This window comes from Hoplias malabaricus, chromosome 4, assembly GCF_029633855.1.
Source record: "Hoplias malabaricus isolate fHopMal1 chromosome 4, fHopMal1.hap1, whole genome shotgun sequence".
Classification (NCBI taxonomy): Eukaryota; Metazoa; Chordata; class Actinopteri; order Characiformes; family Erythrinidae; genus Hoplias; species Hoplias malabaricus.
In genome coordinates this window covers 4,447,155-4,462,283 of record NC_089803.1, presented here as the reverse complement: position 1 = coordinate 4,462,283, position 15,129 = coordinate 4,447,155, and the positions used below count along the sequence as shown (strand labels likewise).

At 39.2% G+C, this 15,129-nt stretch overlaps 2 gene segments (V, D, J or C); one reads left to right on the top strand and one right to left on the bottom strand.

Annotated features, from left to right (window-relative positions):
• The window catches only part of LOC136693905 (Ig kappa chain V-III region MOPC 63-like), a 344,864-nt gene that overhangs the window by 12,053 nt on the left and 317,682 nt on the right, over positions 1–15,129 (bottom strand). The window contains 1 exon segment of the V gene segment in view: positions 1,753–1,790. Within this exon segment, the coding sequence occupies positions 1,753–1,790 (38 nt within the window).
• The window catches only part of LOC136693904 (Ig kappa chain V-III region MOPC 63-like), a 226,150-nt gene that overhangs the window by 39,729 nt on the left and 171,292 nt on the right, over positions 1–15,129 (top strand).

The window sequence follows — 15,129 nt, the reverse complement described above, 5'->3', positions numbered from 1 at the left end:
GCAGTAACAGTGAGACTAAGCTTATAGGCCAGATTTTGCCTCCAAAGATTTCAGTTGCATCAGATAGATGACAAGATGGACTCTACACACTTGGGTAGGGAGATTCCTAGGCACAGTGCCCACTCAGTAAACGTTTTGTTCCTAGAGAATTATACAGACAAACTAATCACTTGGGCTCATACCTCAGTAAGTGCTGGACATCCTGGTCAACAAATAACCTTACAATTGTTGACCCAGTGTTACTGGTGGGAGAATATGCATACTAACGTTCACAAGTTTGTCACTTGTTCCACTTGTGCTCGCTGTAAAACTCCTAAGACACTCCTACTTATTCCCTTAGCTGTGCCTGGATGGCCATGGTCTCATATCACCATTGACTTTGTCACAGAATTACCACTATACTCAATTACAGATGGATTCTCTAGAGGAATATGCTTTAATCCTGTTTCCTTCAGCTTTCCAAACAGCACAGGCTATTTTTCAGCATGTATTTAGGAATTTTGGTTTTCCAAAATATATCTTGCCAGACAGGGGAATCTCATTTTACCTTGAGGGTATGGAAGGCATTTTTTGAGCACTTGAGTATTCATATCAGTTTAATATCAGGTTTTGTGTATTCTGGGGTTTCAACCTCCTTTAGCTCCCTGGACAGCTGCTACAGATCTTGTACCTTCAGTGGATGAGGAGGTTTGGGAAGAAAGGCATTGAAAATTTTTTGAAATTTCCAAAGCTCTATGCCAGAATAAGCACTTTGCAGACAAGAGGCAGGCACCTAACCTGTAAGCCCAGGGACAGAGTATGGCTGTCTACCATTGGGAAGACATTCAAGGGGTGTTCTAGGTCTAGGACCCAATTGGCTGTAGGGGACACATGTGGGCGGCCTCGTACCTCATACTCTGCCTGTCCTTTGAGGGGGTGATGTCCAAGCATGATCATGTGAACAGCCATTCCTCAGCCAATGACAACAGGAGAGGGCAGAGAGGGGAGAACAATTTGACTATTTAAAGGGGTTGAGTAAATTACCCCAGTGCATAGTATTGGCTCATTTCTTGTGTCCTTACTAAGCAGTGGTATTATAATTATATTCCTATTCATGTTCCACAGTTTGAACAATTAAGCTCTGTATTTGACTTTAATATTTAGCCCAGTGTCTCTTGTATTAAACACTGTGTACACTTTGCAATTGCCTGCTTCTTTTCTCTTAGCCTTACACATCTAGATGGAGACAGAACAGTTCTGAGGCCCAACACTGGGCCTCGTTCATGAAACATGAGCAGAATGAATGTCATTTTCATAAATATCAAAGTTCAAATATCCAATTTTGTAGTCTCAATGTTTGTAGGTATGAATAACACTTACACCTGCACCTGAAAATGGCTCATGTTGTGCTTCTGCTGAATTTACCAGAGAGACCTGCACCGATGACTGTAGTGTTGTTGAAGACAAAACATGTGTATTAGCTGAGAGTGATCAGCTGTTAACTATCTAAATAATATATTTCCTCTATGTGCAACATTAACCAGCATTGAAAAGAGTGGCTAGCAGTTCCCTTGCTGTTCCCAAACCTGTGCTGAGGTTTTATGGTGCTATCTTAGTCTTACAAAGCTCTGCACTTCACAACAGTTCTACTAATTAAATACATTCACATTTAGATTATCATTTATTCAGAAGATCATCAAGTGCATCTCTACTGTTGTCCAGAATCATTTTAATTAAAGATTCCTTTTGAATAAAGAGTAAAAGTGGACTTACTTCCAACATCCAGTTTTGTTCCTCCACCAAAAGTGTACCACAGTGATACAAACTCATTTACTGGCCGTACAAAAACCTCCTGCTCTAAACACACCGCTCTCTTCAGACTTTACACACACTATTTCTGAACTAGAACACAATATTAATGGATTCTGCAGCTATTAATAATGGAAAACACTCCCAAACTGTAGAAGCTACAGATTCTCAACAAGGATTATTTTATAAACATTAAAATATCTAAACCCAGGACACACTTTGTTCTTTTGTACTTCCACAACAGACAAACACTTGATATAAAAGTATAAAACTACATGTAGAAACATGTTTTCATCTCAGATTCCAATTACAATCACAGATACAATCATATCAACTAATATTAAAACCAGACCCAATTAATGACAATAATAAAAACATGCTCCACTCTCTGTGTTGGTGATTATATGTTCACTTTCATCAGAAGCGTTAATTTGTGAAAAGCCTCATTTGTAAAATATTTGTAAGTACAGCAAAAGTACCTGTTAAGTAAGCTTTAAGATTAAAAAACAAGTACTGACTAAGTAAAGGGTATGATATTAGAAATGTATGGTTATTACTGGGTATCTTACAAACATGCATGACAATTTATACAACAGTGGCGGATGCTGGTCTTTCAAGGAGGGGAAGCTCAATTTCGGCCTACATCATAAAATGTGTCGGTTTATTTATACGTAAATTCTACCCTCCGTTCCTTTTCAAGAAAATGATCTGTGACCCTGTCGTACCAACAAGGCGTCTTTTCCAGGGACTTGACTAGTGTCCTCTCAATGGCCAGCAGAGCTAGGCTGCTTAAATGGCCTTGGCCCATGTGAAGTGTGTCCGCCTGTGAGTGCTTTGTGACGGTGGAGGGGCTCAGCAGCACCCGCTGGACAGAAACTGCGATAGAAGTCAGAAAGAGTGATAGAAGTCAGTCTCCAAACACAAGCAGCTACAAAAAAACCCACCAGAAATAGAAGCTCAATTTGTCGCTAGTCGTTTTTAACAAAGAAAATGCCGCTAAGAGGTTTAAGAAATTCTGGTTCAACTCAGAACAGAATGAAAATTTAATGCTCCCATTGATCTTTACACCAAAGGATCGCTGATTCGCTCATTTCGCTGTCAATCAAAAAGGGATTCAGCCTCAGACAGATCATCCAATCATCATGCAGAAGCTGAGCGTCCGGGCCAGCCGAGGCCAGCCCACTGCCCCATAGACCCCCAGAGATGCTGAGAGTCCGAAGGGTGGGACAAAGCCCAGCATTTATCCAATGACTCGTCTCGTTTTGCTGCGCTTCGCTATTGAACTCTGTGGATGCTCAGCGTCCTCACTGTTTAAAGCACCGTGAATCTGTGGGAAAGCCGCGTCTTTACCAGTGATAAGATTCTGAACAAAAGTTGAGCGCGTCATAGTGCATATTTATTCACTGACATGTACACACAACAGAATATGTTTGATCACTTATTTTTTGACATTTTAGGGGAAGCTGAGCTTCCCTTGCAGTCTTAGAGCAGTCGCCTCTGCTGGGCATGCAATTGGATGACAGACTGGACTGGAGATCTAACACCTGTACAGTGTTCAAGAAAGGACAGAGCTGTCTGTACTTTCTGAGGAGACTGGGGTTCTTTGGAGTGTCCACTAAACTCCTTTGAACATTCTACCAGTCTGTCGTTGCTAGTCTTTGTTTATTATTATTTTATTTATTATTCTTTGTTGTTGTGTGCTGGGGCAACAGCATCAACAAAAGTGCACTGAACAAACTAATCAATAAGGCTGGCTCTGTAATTGGAGTCAAACTGGACACTGGACAACCATAAAAGAGCAGGGATTTATAAAGCACACGGTCCCATACCTTGTTTGTCTAATAAAAAAGCAAATAAGCAGAGTACAGTTGACTAGAGTAGATACTGTAATGCAGCGGTCTCCAACCTTTTTTGCGCCACGGACCGGTTTCATCTAAGACAATACTTTCACGGACCGGCCTTAATATGCTCAGGCCTACATTTGCTCGATAATCGTTAACAACGTAATCTAATAATAAATCATCCTCAGTGGGCTTATGTCAAATGCAAACATCAACACACAAACAACCTTTTGTTCATAAATTAATAATCAACAACATCTCTGTAAACGGAAATATTTAATTTAGAATGAAAATCCTTTCTAATAAGAAATAATTATAATAAAAAACTAAACTCGATTCAAGTGACAATACTGATCATTTCTATATAAAAGGGTGAACAAGTCAATCAAATAATAATAATGTCAATTAGTGAGAGCCCTGAGCTTGTTTCTCTGCAACGAGTCGGTCCCATCTCGGGGTATTGAGAGACAGTGACACCTGAAGTGTATTCCGTACATCCAGTCTGTTCCGTAGTTTCGTTTCGGTTGCGGTCACTGCAGAAAATCCTGCTTCACAAAGATAGGTGGTTGGAAATGGAAGCAGGGCTTTCAATGCTTTTTGGGCAATCCTCAGGATGTTCTGCCTTGATTTTAACCCAGAACACTGGCACAGTTGTTGTTTAAAACATAATTTTAAGGCCACCGTCATTTGCAATGTCCAGCAGTTGATCCTCTTCTAGCATGGACAGGCTCGATTCACCAGGTTTGTTTATCTTTAATCCATTCTTTCGCCGTCCATGGGTCTTTTGTGGTCGGGGAGTAGCGCTCAAACTCTTCCAAAAGCAAAGACAGGTGATCGTGCACCAGCTGGGAGAATGATGGATCAGGCTCAGTCTCTGCCAAAATCCCAGACAATGTTTGAAACATGTCAAATATCCCTTGGTTCACTCGCCATCCCCACGATTCCAGTTTGGCTTTGAATGCAGCTACTGTATCTGCCAACTTGAAGACAGTTGTCAATTTCCCCTGAAGTGACAGATTAAGTTCATTGAGCAGGTTGAATATGTCGCATAAATAAGCGAGTTTTGTGACCCATTCCTTGTCACTGAAATGTGCTGCCAGTGGTGACTTTTTTTCTGAAAAAAAACCTCTGCAGCGGCTCTCGTAAATCAAACACTCTTGCCAATGATCTGCCTTTAGATAGCCACCTTACTTCAGTGTGTAAGAGAAGGCGTTTGTACTTTGCGTCCATCTCCTCACAAAGATGCTCGAACAGACGGGAGTTAAGGGCATGCGCTTTGATGTGGTTAATAATTTTAATGACATCATTCATCACGCTGTTGGGTTTAGGTGACATTTTTCGGCTAGCCAGCATTTCCCTGTGAATGACACAATGCGTTGACTCACATTCAGGTGCAACCTCCTTTACCCGAGAAGTTTAACCAGAAAGCCGTCCAGTCATAGCAGCTGCTCTGTCCATGCATATGCCCACACAAAAGGACCAATTTAGTTCTTGACATGTAATCATCCAGAGACTTGAATAGTGCACATAAAATATCCTCCTGCGCATCCTCCTCATATATATCGCACATAAACAAGTAGTGTCGCCTTGTTATCAACATCAGTAGACTTGTCAACCTGGATTGCGTACCATGGTGACTTATTAATATTCTCCAGCAACTGCTTCTGCGATATTCTCAATTCGCCTGGTGACGGTGCTAGCCGAAAGAGGAACTTTTTAACTGCAGCCTCTCCTAGAAGTTCACGGCAAATGTCCTTAGCGGCAGGCGGAATCAATTCTTCACCAATAGTAAAAGGTTTCTTCGCCTTAGCAATACGATTAGCCACTAAGTATGACGCTCTCAGTGCACTCACATTTGTTGATGTGGTGGCCGTCAGTAATTGCTTCTACCCTTCTTTGTTCATGTTTTTCTCTTTCAAAAAACTCCTAAGGCTTGTCTTTTAATGCAGGGTGCTTGGTCTCCAGGTGCCGAAGCAGTTTTGAAGGCTTCATTGACTCATTTGCTAGTTTGTCACCACATATTACACAGAGCGGGCTCGGCACATGAGAATCACCTGTAGGAATAAACCCGTATTTTAAGTAGGAATCCTGATATTGTCTTTTAAATGCAGATTTCGTTTTCTTAGAAGTTGTAAGCTCTTCTTCTGTCTCCTCATTGGGCATTTTCCCCTTTCCAAAGAAGCTCGCCAAAGATGTCTGTTTTTCAATCATTTTTGCTAGCTTTTGGGGTAACGGCTGGTTATGCATGTATGCATCTGTACATCATTCCACACGGAAGTCACTTTTCAAAATAAAATTTCAACATTTAGACTGATAATTAATTTAAAAAAAAGAAAAATTCAAACGTTCTGTGCCGCGCGGTACCTAATGGCCCACGGCCCGGTACCGGGTTGCAACCCGGTGGTTGGGGACCGCTGCTGTAATGGACATTTTTATGTCTTTGTTGAAAGACCCTGTCTGCTGTTCTGACCATCTTCTACATAGGCACCATGGAGAGCATCCTGAGCAGCTGCATCATGGCCTGGTTTGGGAACTGGACTGTCTCTAACCGGAAGACCCTCCAGCGTCATAGTGAGGACAGCTGAGAGGATCATTGGAACCCATCTCCCCTTTACATTTACACCACCTGCTGCATCCACAAAGCATCCAGCACCCCTCAAGCAAACTGCTCTCTCTCCTGCCGTCCAGAAGAAGGTACTGCAGCATCCAGTCCAATACAGCCAGACTCTGCAACAGCTTCTTGCCACAAGCCATCAGACTCGTCAGCTCCGGAGTCTGAACTGACAAGACAGCTCCACACACACATTCATACACACCCACCACTTATCCCAGTTAACATGATAAGCATTCTTGCACTTTACAACTACCTCACACCGTGACTGTGACCCCGGACTCTTGTCACATACCTATTTCGCATGTGTTACACACTACCTCTTGTACATGGCAAAAAGAAAATAAATTAAAAAATGCACATTACCTCCTGTACACTTAAAAATTCACATTAAATTGTATAATTTGCACATTACCTCCTGCACTCTACTGTTCTGTGGCTGCTACAAGGAAGACTGCTGTGCAGATTTTCCACAGAACACAGTTTACACTTTTGTCTGTTTTGTGTTGTACTGTCTGTTTGTCCGTCTGCACTACTAGTTGTGCTGCACTTGTGTTCTGCCTGCACTCATGTTTTGTGTTGCACCATGGTCCCAGAGGAACATTATTTTGTATCGTGTATATAGTTAAAATTACAATAAAGTCTCTTGAACTTGAACATACACACACACACTAGTGAGTAGATAATTAATATAGATTAACAATAACATTAACAAACTATTATTATTCGTTCATTGAAACACTGAAACAGCTTATCCAATTCAGGGTTGCTGTGGGTCCAAAGCCTACCCGGAATCACTTGGCGCAAGGTGGGGAAACACCCTGGAGGGGGCACCATTCCTTCACACACTCACACCTATGGACACTTTTGAGTCGCCAATCCACCTACCAATGTGTGTTTTTGGACTGTGGGAGGAAACCGGAGCACCCGGAGGAAACCCACGCGGACATGGGGAGAACACACCAAGCTCCAACACTCGGAGCGGGACTGCCCTCCATATTTTCTGTACAACACAATCACATAATAAAACAACATGTAAACACACACACACACAATAAAGAAAATTTACAATAAAGAAACATTATATAGACATTAAGCAATTTAGTTGTTGTGTTTGTCTTTTTGGATTTTGAATTGGATAATGCATCTAATTAACACGATAGTATACTACATTCAGCTCAAAAACTATCTTTTCATTCTTACACATTAGATGAAACTACTCTGCCCTCTAGTGGACTGAAGAATCTTTAGTAAGGTTTATTCAGAGAAGAACTGGTAGACTTTGTATTTTCCCCTAGAGAGCAACAAGATAATTTAAAAGACAAAATAACGTTTTCTTAAATGAGCAGCAAGACCACAGGTTAGCACATTCATGATATGATTTTTTCTTGCCATTTGTTGTTAGTGCAACTCATAAGATGAAGAACCAAACTGCTTTGCAGACATTGAATGTTCCCTCATAAAGTGCTAAGATACAAAACCAATTTCTGGATTACTTTTCTTAATGCCATAAAAGAAGAGTCTGTCATTTTTTAATTGTCATGAACTTATATTTACCTGGCAAAATACAAAGAAAAATATTTTCCAAACAAGTATAAAACAAAAAAAAGGGGCTGGGCATGGTGGCGCCACAGTCATTGTCATACATGACTGTCTGAGAGAAGTTTAGTGTGTTTTCCACATGTCCTCTGGGTGCTTCGCTTTCTCCCCACATTTCCAAAGGCACACATTGTTAGGTGGATTTTCTACTCAAAAGTGTCCGTAGCTGCTGTGAGTGTAAACCTATCATGGAATTGCGCCACATCCAGGCTCTGAATATAGGCTCTGGCCCCACCGTGACCCTGAACTGGATATGTGGTTACGTGATACATGCAACACATTTAAGAAAGTGGGACAGAGGCATGTTTATCATTGTTACATCACTTTTATTTTTTATTATACTTTTTAATAAATTGGGAACATGGAATATTAATTTTTGCAGTTTCACAAGTAGAATTTCTCACTTGCCAACAGTCCATGATCAAACACGTCGGATCCTTAGACACAGGCAGGCAGTCAGTCAAAAAAAAAAAACTTTTCAAAACAGCTCGCGGGCCTTAAATAGATGCCCAATGGGCCTAAAAAGGCCGCTATTTGAGTATGGGGGGTTTCAAATTTAAGTTAAGAATTTATTGACCAATAATTCATGCAAAGGTGTTTAAGGGCAAGTTCTTTACTGGGAAAATTTATTATGACAGCTTGCTCCACATTTATGAAAATAGATTTTATCAATTTCATATTTATGCCCTTCTTTTATTCTCTCATTTATTTTACTGTTGAAGTGGTCCGTTATTGTTTTCCTTGATACAGTAATAACTCCATTATTTGTGGTTTGTGATATTTTCCTCATTTTCAAGTAGTTCACTTATCGCCTCAGTTTCAGCGCAGTTGCCAGGTTTATTTCTATTGTGTGTGTGACCTGGCAGAGAATAAAGCTCATGGCAGCGTCCACAAGCTTTCAGGTTCCTGACCATGTGCGTGTCAAAGGCCCTACACACAACTGAAGGTGGCAGTTTAATGATGCCATCTGGAAACACACTCAATACAGCACATGAAACATATGGATGCCAAAAATGCAGACAGGACACTGCTGTCATTATCTCTCTCTCTATTTCACCTGGACAAGTCAGAGACACTCCATAGTATCTCTTACTGGACTCGCATGCCTGACAGATGCATATGACGGACGAAATCAAGGGGTATTGATTGCCTGATTGATTCCTACACTCATTTAATGTTTCTTTAAGTGCCACTGCCACTTCGTTGGCATCACCTTTGCATCTCACAACCTGGAACATAAAAATAATAACTACATTGAACTGATAAACAATGAAAACATCACAAGCAATGACAATTATTCATAATGACATTGAGTTTTTATAATAAATGCAGTTATGTCTTCTGAAGATTTGACTAACCAGTTCAAAGAAGTAGGAGAAAGGCATTCTTAGAGCCACATCTTTTTCATAATGGGCAAATGGTTTTGGGAAATCTTGCCTTGTTTTATTTAATATCTCCTTTTCTGCGAAGATTGTGTCCGGAGTGTATCTTGAAGAATGAATATTCCCTAAGAACAAGATGCTATGGAGCATCTTGGCAAAAAAAATTTAAATATATAATAATAAATTAAAATATATATACACAAAAAGAATGAGCATGACCTTAAACTGAATAAAAATGTAGCAGATCAGGACATCACAATTCCCAAGCTAGCTAATTTTTCATGTAGGTCTTTTTTTTTTTTTTTTAATTCAGGCAGTCTTGTATGCCAGCAATTATTTCAGAGATTTTCTGGTCTTTCAGTCTTCTTTGAAAGACTAAATGATCTTTTTAGTCACTAAAATGTGGGACTTGAAAGTTTGCGAACACTTCATGAGATTTTCATACATCATAAAAGTCGATGAAGGAGAACCAACTCAAACCAATAACACAAACATATTAGACTTGTTCATTTACTTATAGAAGAAAATGATCCAATATAACATATTTGTAAAAGTATGTGAATCTTAAGCATAAGCAGATAATTAGAAGGTGAAATAAGAGTCAGATGTTTGCAACCAGTGAAACACAAACATAATGTCAAACACGATGGTGGTGGTAGTATCATGGTTTTGCCGTCAATGATGGAACAATTCATTCTGAATGATAATAGCAAATTCTAAAGGAAAACATCAGAATATCCATCTGTGGGCTGAATCTCAAAAGAATGTATGTCATGCATCAGGACAACAAGTTGTTCTACTAAAGAATTTTTCAAGAAAATGGGCTAAAAACTGAGTAGCACTGCTGTGTATGATCCACATTTTATGATCCCCAGCAATGTGTGAATCCAGTAGCCACTCCCATCTCTGGTATTTTCACCAGGATTTCGTATAGTGTGTAAATCCACCATAAACATTACTGACGTCTATTGGTAAAATGCCATTACCCCAGCTACCATGTAAAACTATTCCTGTCTGAATGGGGCACAAGTCTGATATTTATCTCGTGTGTGTGTGTGTGTGTGTGTGTGAGTCATGGGGGTAGAGAAGCTGTGTTTTTTTTCTTTGTATCTTAAGGTTACTTTGTGTGTCTCTGAGTTAATGTGGGTTTTGTTTGTTGTTTTGGCCTTAGCTATACCTAAAATTCCTCAGCCCTTTGTATAAACACTCTAAGTATACTGTAAATATTCCTATAACTTGTTTTGTTTCATTATTGCACACACATTTTCATAAAGCATACATTTACACCTCACCATTCTTCTACAGTCTGATCCTAGACTGGGTTTTAAAAATTAAAGGAGAACAGTTTTCAAAAAGAAAAATAACAATAAAAAGAAACAACAGACAAGCTCCTGATTTTGCCTTTATAATAAATATTTGTATAGGTCCCATACCTGTTCCAAGAGATCATGACAATCTATGTTAGCTTCCTTGACAAGCTCTAGTGCTTTGTAGAAGATGAAGAATGCATTATGTTTGAATGCAGATTTCATCAGGTTTCTTTCATCTTCTGGTAGACTAAGTCATGGTTAGTGGTGTAGCGTAGGAGGGACATGGCCTCCATACATTCATCTCCTGTTTGTTGCCCATCTAAAGAAGCAAATGTCCTTGATAATGTGGGACCACCTTTTAGCTCCACTCTGTTATGGGACATAGATATAGTTTTGGACTTCCGTTGCACAGTCTTGACACGCCACTCAAGAAAGCTTTTGTTGCTCTCAATGTCATAGAAATGTTCCTGAAAACATGGATGGAATACAGAAAATATCAAGTTTTTGATGAATGATTATAAACAAAAAGAGTAAGAAATCAAACTACTGAAATTATTTTACACTTTGGCTACAATGCAAACTTACATATCCCTTTTTGAGTATGGGTCCCTCAAAGATGGGAAGAGCGACACAATCCCAAGGGCATGAAACTCCTTTGTTGCTTTACATACAGCTCTCCTGTAAAGTATATATTGGTAATAATATTTTTGCTTCATTTTCAAATGAGAATTTCATGTCATTAATAGCATCAAGCCTCTTACCCTTCCTTTTCACGCATGTGAGTTACAAGGATGTTCACCATTAAACGCCTGGTGGAATCTTTCAAACTACCAGTTTCATCATACTCTTTAAGGACAGTCACACCTGCTGGCTTAGAAGTGAGAATCTGCTCCACTGTCTAAAAACAATTTATACAAATACAAAAAGATAAATGAAATATTTATTTTAACAAAAACTATATTAAAATCCGTCTGTCATAAATATAATCAATTACAGTGTGTTTTAAGATATTAAATCCCAAGTTTCTTAAGCTTGGTTTTGAAATCAGCCCAACAAAACAGTTTAAAAGTATGTAAGTGATAAAATTACATTTCTTGCATGGGTGCTGTCCATGACAGGTTGAATCTTTTCACATGCAGTATCACTTGTGTCACTACTTAGGCTGTTTGAGGTTGAGAAGGTTAATGTATCCGTTAGACTCTGGGAGGAAGGTCCTTCAGTGTCTTGTTGCAAGACGGTAAAATCTGAGGATTACAAATACAGTGCACATACAAACAAATATAAAAACATATTCATTCCAAACAATCACATCAACTGGGGATTTAACTTGTAAGTTCCTCCAAACATCTGGAAAGTGTGCTTATCAGTGAAATAATTTTAAATGGTGTCAATTTTTAGGTTGGATGCTGTAATATTTGCATTGGGTAAACTGTGGCCAATTCAACACTAAACATTTAGTAATAGTTTAAACTGCATTTGTGGAAAGCTTTCAGTGCTTTTCCTAAATTTATAGTACTGATGCTGAGAGAGAAAATTATCCTCAATTGTATCAATGATTATGAACATTTTAAAAGTTGTACCCATTTTGTATTTCATTATAAATACTTATAAATCTGCCTACCACAAGGTGTGAGTGTCACAAATTCAGCCAGGTTGGAGCAGGCTGCCATATTCTTTGATGATTCTGCTAGGATGTCTGAAATTCACATTAAAAATAGTAAAGACTTTACTATACAATTTGTTTTTATCAACTCATAATGATAATAAGAAACAAGAGCACTTTATTTTAGGGTCAAGGCACAAATTTCTCAAAGCATGTACATTAAAAAATTTTTTTTACAAAAATAAATCCAAACTTTATAATTACCCTCATTAGTGTAGACGACAAAACACACTTCTTTGACTGCTGCAAGTTCTGGAAAGACGTCTTCATCTACTTCTATGCCCTGCTCATCTGTGACTTTTAGTGCGTTATTTTCTGATATGAGAAACTTCTGCTGGACTGAAACATATCATCAATGTTTAATTAACCAAATTATTATTACTTCCCTTTACTGACTTTGTACAAAACATGAAAAATACCTGCACTTATAAAGTCCGAGAATATGGCTTCTTCCAGTTTCACATATTTCTTTGTTTCCCCACTTTTACTTTTTACTTTTTTCAGCATTTTGGCCACTTAAGGAAAAAGGAGACTTTTATCAATAATTAAACCAAAATATAAACAAAATATAAATCAGTGTAGCATACAAGTCTTCATTTTAGCAGTTGCTGAATGTATAGCACAGCTTAAAACATTTTCAAATGTTAGCCTGCCGACATTATCCAATTCGACTTAGCTTGTAACATTGGGTTTAGCAATTGAGACGACCGTATCTCCACCATATATGAGTAAAACAGCAAATAAAAAAACTAAACCAGCATGGGACAAGTCGGGTTACCTTGTAGGCTGTTTTAACCAAAACTGTAAGAAAATATATTAGACGCTATATCATCGTCATTAATTTAGTATAACATTCTGTCGCGTCTTTTACCGTCCTAACTGTTCAACCGTTAACTCCTAAGTAAACAACACACAATCAGTGAATGTGTTGATATTACTAGAAACGCGTTAATACACGCATAACCAGAAGTAATGCTGAAATTATAATAATTTAATGCATGAAATGCGTGCATGTAAAATGGCACCCCACCTGTTCAAGTTCAAGTGCAGTGTGATTGGGTGTGGCTAAATAAATCAACACCAGGAGAGTTGAATTATGCTCCTGAACACCCGGCGAATAAACTCTGAAATACTACACCTTCAAAGAGTACCCCTGAACTCAAGCTGAAGTTTTACATAGAAAATAAACTAAAAAAATCGAACACTTTCACACATTTTTGTCTAACTCCAGATTTTCGAACTCCAGAAATTTGCTGTGATATATTTAACCTTCTTTAACAGAAAGGAAAAAAAAAGCTACATATTGGCAATTGACGTGCTGATTATGTTTATGCTTCTTTCTTATATCAGACATACTATAAAATTCTATTACCTCTAACTGGAGAAGGGTGCAGCTGGCTTCGATTGTCATTTTCTCTGTAACGTACACTATATTTCCAAAAGTATTCACTCTCCCACCCAAACCATTGAATTTAGGTGTTCCAATCACTTCCATGGCCACAGATGTATAAATACCTAGGTATGCAGATGGTTTCTCTAAACGTTTGATAGAATGTGTCTAACCTCTTAAAGGAAAGTCAAAGGAAAATGGTAAAAACAAACAACATGCAAAGCAGGAAATTGCTGATGGGGCTAAGGCAACACCCTTGTTGTCATAATTATAAGCATACAAAAGATAAAATGTAAAATATCCTATGCCAATCCATTCGAGCTTAACATAGCCCCACACTCTTCCTACTGGCAGCCACATAATTTCTATTGTTCCAATCCTACAGCTACACCCCAAGGTTGCTGTGGCAGTTTATGATCCGATCAGCAACCAGCTACCCTTAACATCTATGGTTACTCATTGAGCCCATCACATGAGTACCCAACTGCATCGCTAGCTCTTCACAAGGGTCATCACTCAGGCACCTCCCCTCGTCAGTGTTTCGCTGTATTAGGCCCACGACACCTCCAGAAGGCTCAACAGTGAAGTCTGGCATCCCAGACCCAGACCCCTCCAAGCTAGCTCAGTAGCTCAGTCCTACCTCACCCTTAAGCATCAACAACCGTAAGTCCACATTGGCCTCCCTGGTGACTAAGGCTGTACCTAGCCCGACTGGCACCATTAATGCATGCTCAGTGCCACCAGTTCCATGCGATCTTTACGTGCTACATCACCACAACCAACCACCACAACAGCACCTCTACAGTGCATTTCCCCAACTAGTCTATTTTCTCCTTATCCATAACCACTGACTAGACCTTTCAGCTCTTTCTGATAACTCCTTCACAGCTGCCCTTAGTGTCCGGCCCCTGATGCTGAACTGCACAAACAGGGATGTGGCAGACTTGGCTACAAATCCTCTAACTCCTATCTCCACCAGTTTAACATGAGCCTACAACCTATGTTCCCTCATCTCAACCGCCAAGTCTGCATACTTCAGCTTTTTCCTTTCGAATGCTTGGTCTATTGCATTGTCAAATGGAACTGTTAACTCTATGAAATAAGCATTTGGCCTCAGTGTAGTTAATGCAATGCACTCTGGAACCTGCAGTTTTTTGTTTTTTTTTAAACCTATGTCCACCAGCAATTTTCAATCACGTGCTTCACCCCATCTATCAATATTTATAGCCTGTGCACCCTCTTGAATACATTCACCCTCACACACAAACCTAAACACTTTATTAATACAACCTCTCGTTAATGTGTTTACCTCTAAGCGTTTCCTGTCCAACAAACATGCTAAAACCCTGATTATGTCTCCATGTATACCTTCCCTGCGACAAATCTTACAAGCTGATAGAATATGCTTCAGTGTGCCAAACCCTGTCCATAATCTAAAACTATCTAAATCTACCCACTGTCCAACATTTTGTGGAGTTGGAAGGACATCATAAGTTTCTCCAAGCAAAAACTTAATATGACTTGCCTCCATTGCCCACAATTCTT